Genomic DNA, 7,186 nt, shown 5'->3' with positions numbered 1-7,186 from the left:
TGGCAGTGCTGTCCAAACACTCCTGGAGCTCTGGCAGCCTCAGGGCGATGGTTTGTGCTGTGCTGATGAGCCAGATGAAGTTCACCCTTTGGAATATGGTAGCTTCCATTTCAACAGTTTCAAAATCCAATTTCCCATGTAAACATCCTCAGAAGATGGAATCAGAATCATGGGATCATGGAATTATTATGGTTGCAAAAGGCACTTCAGATCATCGAGTCCAACCCCAGCACTGCACCAAACCATGTCCCCAAGCTCCTTGCAAATAATTCTAGATACTTTGGAGAAATAGAGCTATGAAAGATGCCCTGTAGTAGGACCCACAAGGGGTATTTTTAGATGATTGGCTTTAAGGCATCTACAGCGTGGTGTGGCAAAAGCTGATAGGCCAAGAAATACTTATAATGTATTGTAATTAGGAAATAGTTAGCTTCTGATTGTGATGGTGTGAATAACATCTGTATCGTCTCACTCTTCACATGAGACTGAAAATAGAATAAAAGTTTTTAAAACACCTCTCAGTTGCCCCATCTCTGTGTCAGGAAAGGGCTGAATCCAACACACACCCACAGATTTTTGGAGCACTTCCAGGGATGGTGATGCCACCAGTGCCCTGGGCAGCTGTTCTAATGCCTGACCAGCCTTTGGGAAAATTCCTCCCAACATCCAACCTAAACATCTCCTGGTGAAACTCAGGGCTGTTACTGCTGCAGGCAGAGGGACTGCCTGGACATCTCAGGCCACTAAGGACCTTTTTGTCCCTGTAGGAGGTGACAAGCACCACGAGCATGGTCATCCAAAGCCTTACAGGAGCATTGGGAGCTCTGTGCTGGAGGGTGACGCATTCCAGGGCTGCTGCTGTCACAGTCCAAAGCAGAGGGACAAACCTCGAGGCAAAGCACAACCAGTGCTCCTCCCTCCAGGCCTCCTGGGCTGAGGGATCCTCCTGCAGGACTTCAGCACTGCCCCAGGGCTGGTCTGGAGGGCAGGGGCTGCTTGGAGGGTATTTTCCTCCATTGCAGCACAGAGCCCAGGGAACACACAGAGACATTTCACTGATTGCTCTGCTGGCCTCTGTTGTGGGAATAGTGAGCCCTGATACCTGTGGGAACCCAGGGCACTGGGAATATTTTTCTGTCTGCTCTGGGGTGCCCTGACCCCCAGGGGAGCACTGACTTTGACCCTTATCAGTGGAGAAAGTTTCCTAGACCTCGAGATAGACTAGAGTCCACAAAAGATTGAAATAGATTGTACAGAGCAGTGTCAGTGTATCACTTGGTGAGAAATTTAGGGTTTGGGATTTTTAGTGTGTTGTGGATGGAACCAAGATGGAGGCACAGGGTGTTGTCCTGGGTTTCTTCTTCATGCTTCTTCTTCCTCCTCCTTCATGGGTTTGGGTGGCATTTTGTAATTGGGCAGAACAGTCTGCATTGTGGGCTCTTTGGGATCAGTTATTGGGTTAAAAGGGAAAATAATCCAGGTGTCAGTTCTTAACTAGATAGCTTAGTAGATAGATAATAGATAGATAGACCTGGCAACAAGAGATTCTTGGCCCTTTCTGTGGTGCTTTTCCAGCACACTGAGCCTGGTGTGGACAGCGTGCAAAACTTTAGATAATAATAAACAAGAAACTGAAGACCAAAAAATCCAGTGTGTCTCTCCTTCCTGACACAAAACCACCCCAGGAGGGTCTCCCCCGACAGGGGACCCCCAGGGAGGGCCCAGCCTGAGGCCCAGAGATCGGGGAATCGGCAGCAGGTACCCGGCAGATACCAGGCAGTGTGAAAAACCCCCAGATTGCCTGGGTGAGCCTCCAGCAGCAGCTCCTGGCCATTCACACACTTTGGCAGCCTCACAGTCAGCCAGGCTCATCACTCAGAGAACTGCACGAGACCGTGATCTTTGTGCAGCCAGGGCCGTTCCAAAGTGGTTTTTTTTTTCCTTTTCCTAGCACTGAGTTTTCCATTAAGGTGTGCCTTAGAAAGCACAGATAATGCCATATATTTAGTGTAAATATGATGATCTTTGGTACTTAATGTCTGCCATCAGAAAAACCATTTTAATAAATAAATAAATAAATAAGTTCGATTACTTGCAATGTTCAGAATCCAGGGAGATTCAGAATCCAAAAGGAGAACTGTAGACAACTGGTCAGAAAGCACTAAACATGCTTAGCAAAGGCTTGTGGCACCTCAGACAAACCTAGAGATTAGGTTCCCCTTAAATTACCTGAAATCTTGTTGCTCATCCCTAATTTAGGAACATGATTAATCATTAAATATCATTCATGCGGGAATAGGAAACTGCTTTCACACGTTCCTGTTGGACCCCTAGCTGCTGAGAATTTTAAACTTTCTGTGATGAAAAGCACAAACCCACAAGAAAATACTGTATTTAACCCAAAGCTGTAAAGAATTCATCCAAAATTAATTAATAGCACTGAGATTAGCAGTGTATATTTTAAATAAAAGTGTGTAACATCACAAAGCAGAAAGCTTACTAGACACATTCCCATGGTCACTGCTGATGAAGTGGAGGCCTCCAAGTGAAGCTGCTTCACACAGGGCAAGACGTGCCTGCCTAACTGCAGAGTAATTAACAGTAATTAAGGTGCCCCAGCAGCCCTGTTCCCCTCTGACTGGCCAGGGCAGGGCCTGGCTCCTTCCTGCTGCTTCCCAGAGCTGTCAGTCCCTGAGGGTCCTGCCTTGCCCCATCCCAGGCACCACCAAAAGGCAGGAGGGGTGATGGAGTGTGCTGGGTTCATCCTTGCTGCTGCTCTGCTCACCTCCAGCAGGTAACACAGGCGCTGTTCTGGAGCTTCCATGGGGACTGTTCAGGTGTTGGGGTGTGGCAGCAGCAGGGCAGACCCTTGAGCTCTGTTTTCCCTCAGTTCTGCTGCTGTTGTTTCTTTTAGTCAAGAGTTTCTTGAAGCCTTGGTGGGGAGGTGATGCCTTTTCTGGGGGTACCTAAAAACAGAGGCTGGGTAAAAAAGCAGTTAGATTTATTAACAGAGTAAAAAAGCAGTTATATTTATTGAGGGGTCTTCAGGTACACTTTGGGCAGACAAAGCCCCCCAGGTCCACCCAAAAAATGACCCACAGGTTTCACACTTTTATAAGTTTGGTCCCTTTGCATATTGGGGGTTAATCTTCCAATTACAGCTCCAGGTAATGAAGTCATTTACCCCAAGTTTGCTCCCCCTCAACTCACTTTTGTTTCCATCTCTGGGCCCTGAGGCAGTGAGGTGTCCTCGTTTGCCAGCGTGGAGAGGAATTGTTGTGTCTGCCCAAACTGGGAAAGCAGCAGCTCACACTGTGTGTGGGGTTTAGTTATACACTGAAGAATTGCAGGGTTGCAAATATGTGGAAAATAGAAAAGCTCAAATCCTAAGGCACCAGAGGAAGGAAGTACCTTGTGCCTCACTCTAATATAAATATATTAATAATATTTGGTCTCTAGTGTGAGGAAAGAATGTTTTCCTTGTTCCTTTGATTATCACAAACCACCTGGAACTTCATCTTAAACTGGGTGGATTTTGCAAGTGGCACAGACCCCCTCCTCTGAGGCTGTTTGGGGTTTCCCCTGGACAGGCAGTAAAGGAACTTCTCTCTTTTATGACCCTGGAGGGAGGTGTCCCCTTGGAGGGGGATCTTTCCCCAAAGCCTTGGTGTTCCTTGCATTCCAGCTGCCATGGCCTCTGCTGTGCCCCACAAGGAGGAGGTTGCCCAGAGCTCCCCAGAGGTGGAGAAGGAGGAGGAGCAGGAGGTTGGTGCTCCCTGTGGGATGTGAGGAGGGGCAGCTCTGGGGTGCAGGGTGAGGAGGTGGCCCTGCTGTGGCTGAGGGGAGCTGAGCCCCCAAAATGGGAGTTTCCTCCGCTCAGGCTGCACCCTGCAGCTTCTGGGAGACAGCACAAAGATATGGACCTGAAGTCCTTGTAACCTCTTAGGCTCAGCAAAATTAGCTGGTTCTTGGCTAGAAAAGATGTTTCTCTAACTCAAGATCCTGGCTCCTGGCAAGCCAGGGCTCCCATGGAAAGACTGCAATGTTTCAGCCTCCCTGAGACCTGCTGCTCTTGCTCTGTGGCCAAGTCTGTCAGTGCCTGGTGGAGCCTTTTTTGGGATATTGGCTTACTTGGAAAATAGCTATTGGAAATAGCATTGCAGGTAAATTTGAGATGGAGAATTAAGGTCACCTCCAAACTTGGTTGTTCTTTGTGCTAGAGAAAAATTTTCCTGGAATGGCCAATCATTTGTGTCAAAGCTCCCCAGCTCATGTCACAACTGAGTTATGGTTTAGTTAGGTGTGTGAGCAAGGCAGGAGTTTCTCTCTCAGGCAGGCCAGGTGGTTTGGTGGCAATTCCTCCCCAAGAGGGAATTCCAGGCAGAACTGCTCGGGGCCACAGCTTCACGGCTGTGCTTTCCTTTGCTCTTCCAGGCTGCAGTGAAGGAGGTGGCCAGTCTGAGCCTGCTGGGCTCTGCCTGTGATGTGCTTTCTGCAGCTCATGCCTCCAGCAAGGAGAGCCAGCCCTGCGCAGGTGTGAGTGTGCTGCTGCAGGGCAGGGGGTGCTCGGTGTGACCGAGGCCAGCTGTGTGCAGCCCCACGGTGAATCCCTGCCTCAGAGGGGCTCTCTGGCTCCTTCACACCTGGGGAGTCCTGGCGTGAGGAAATGCACCTCTCCATTGCCATAGTGCAAGGACAGCCCATGGCTTGTAAATCAGGCTAAAGCTGGGCCCGAATCCCAGCAGTGGGAGGGAGAGTCAGGGCTGGACTCTGATGCTGATTTTCCTAAAACTGATTTTTACAAGGTGGAACTTGCAGAAAACGTTTTGACTCCTTTTTTTTTTTTTTTTTTTTTTTTGGTTCTCTCTTCAGTTGCTGCAGTGAGTGAGTATGCTGCCAAGGGTTTGGATAAACTGGGGGAGAAGCTGCCACTCCTTCCAAAGCCAGTGGGACAGGTAAGAATTAAAGGCTGTGCTATCCCTGGCAGACAGAGGGGGCCTGGTTCTTGTGGGATTTCTGAGCTAGGGTGGGATGTAGGCTCACACACCCGAGTGTGAGCCTACATCTTAACTGACACTGTGCTATTTGTCCTCTTGGTGCAGTTAAGAATTTCAGTGTGAGACACAACCCACTCCATTACCTGCCATTCCCCCTGTTCCCCAGATTCTCTCTGACACAAAGGAGCTGCTGTCAGCCAGAGTGGCTGAGGTGAAGGAGGCTGTGAGCAGCAGAGTGCTGGAGGTGCTGGATGTCACCAGGGACGCTCTGCAGGGCAGTGAGGGGGCTGCCACACCTGCAGTGACCAGCACTGCTGGGCTGGGGCTGGGGCCTGCGGAGGGACAGAGGGGTGTCTGTGGAGCAGAGGCTGTGCTGGGGACAGCAGAAGGTGGCTCTCTCCCCATTGGAAATGAGGAGCTAGGTAAGGGAAGGGTGGCTGTGGTTATGGAGGTGGGAACTGTTGGACTGGGGATGGTCAGCCCCATTCCTCACCCCACTACTCTGCAATGGGGATAATGGGAAGAAGAGAATGCCAAAATGCTTTGGGTTGGAAAGCACCTTAAAGCTCATTTTGGGCTTCTCACCATGGCAGGGACACCTTCCACCATCCCAGGCTGCTCCAAGCCCTGTCCAACCTGGCCTTGGGCACTGCCAGGGATCTGGGGGCAGCCCCAGCTGCTCTGGGCACCCTGTGGCACCTCTGCCCCGGGCACTGGCTGTGTCCCCAGCCCAGCTGGCAGAGTGTGAGGAGGGCACGGCCGTGCCCCTGCCGCAGCACAGGAGGTACCTTGTGCGCCTGGCCTCTCTCTCGCAGGAACTGCGCCTCTCTGCCCAGCTGCACTCCACAGCCAGGATCAAGCAGCTCTGGCAGGGCATGCAGGGGGCCCTGGCACAGCTCCTCTGCATCCTCGAGCTGGTAGGTAGAGCAGGGAACCAAAGCCCTGGTCTTGTCTCAGCTTTGTTGCTGTGCTGAGGAGCTTTGCAGTTCCAGCTGATCTGTCTGTCCTGGCTCTCCGCTCTTCCCCTGCCACAGGCTGAGGCGTTTAAGCAAGGATTTAATCAAAAGCTTCAGGAGGAGCAGGAGAAACTACACCAGATGTGGCTGGACTGGAGTAGGAAGTATCTCAGAGAGAGTGGAGATGAAAGCCCTGTGGAGCCAGAGGTACCTCCTGGGGAGGGAGGCAAAGGGCTCTGGGCATCCCCTTGATTTTTGAGTGCCTCATTGCTGATGGTGTCCTTCCTGCCTCCCCGCAGGAGATGGAGTGTCTGACGCTGCTGATGGCTCGCAGGATCAGCCAGCAGCTGCAGCTCACCTGCTCTGGGGTGGTGGCTGCCATGCAGGGCCTCCCCTGCAGCCTGCAGGACAAGCTGAAGCAGGCTCTGGCTGCCATCCAGGAGCTGCATGCTGCTTTCTCAAAGGCCAACTCCTTCCAGGACTTGTCCAGCAGTGTCCTGAGCCAGAGCCAGAGGGAGCTGGCTGTGATCCAGGAGTACATGGAGGAGCTGCTGGATTACCTGAAGAACAACACTCCTCTGTCCTGGCTGGTGGGACCCTTCTCCCCCAGGGAGGAGGAGGATCAATCCTCCCAGGAGGAGGCAGGGACAGCAGGAGCTGGGCACCTGGAAACCTCCAGCACCTCCATGTAAAGGATAAAACAATAATGGCTGTTGGCATTAAACCCTCAGTAAGGGGAAAGTGGATAGAATTGTCTTCCTAAAAGCTGCTTGTACTGGGTGATAACTGCTTAAGATAAAACTGCTGCATACAAAACCCTGTCTCTGGTCTCTCTGGGACAAAGACTGGGAGGATTGCTCAGTGGGTGTGAGCTGTGCTCTTCCACCGCTTCCTTGATGGAATTCCACTGTGCATTCAGGGCTGGAGGAAGAGCAGGAAGGACAGGAAGGATCACAGCTGGTGAGTTGTAATTCCTTCTCTCTCCCAAGCCTGGAGGCAAACACGTGTCCTGCTGGCACTGCCCTGTGCTTGGGAGAGCTGTCAGAGCATCCCTTGGCATTGCTCCTCCATGGCCAAATTCTCCTCCTGCATTTCCCTGCTGCTGCCTGAGCAGGCTGGTGAGGGGGCTGTGGCTCAGTGGTGGGGGGCACCAGGCTGTGGGTGACAGACACCTGCTGCCAGCACTGGGTTTCTGGGGAGCTCAGACTCTGCCAGGGCCACACCCAGCTCCTT

At 51.7% G+C, this 7,186-nt stretch overlaps 1 protein-coding gene across 1 annotated transcript; it reads left to right on the top strand.

Annotated features, from left to right (window-relative positions):
• The first annotated feature begins 3,690 nt into the window (after nucleotides 1-3,690).
• Nucleotides 3,691-6,645, top strand: LOC121359586 (perilipin-3-like). Its single transcript, XM_041478617.1, is given in 8 exon segments — nucleotides 3,691-3,765; nucleotides 4,435-4,528; nucleotides 4,531-4,602; nucleotides 4,873-4,955; nucleotides 5,164-5,419; nucleotides 5,727-5,914; nucleotides 6,032-6,160; nucleotides 6,253-6,645. Coding segments are annotated over 8 exon segments (1,290 nt in total).
• Nucleotides 6,646-7,186: the final 541 nt, after the last annotated feature.

This window comes from Pyrgilauda ruficollis, unplaced genomic scaffold, assembly GCF_017590135.1.
Source record: "Pyrgilauda ruficollis isolate IOZ18807 unplaced genomic scaffold, ASM1759013v1 scaffold46, whole genome shotgun sequence".
Lineage (NCBI taxonomy): Eukaryota > Metazoa > Chordata > Aves > Passeriformes > Passeridae > Pyrgilauda > Pyrgilauda ruficollis.
The sequence above is the reverse complement of the archived record's forward strand: the minus strand, read 5'-3'. Positions and strand labels throughout refer to the sequence as shown.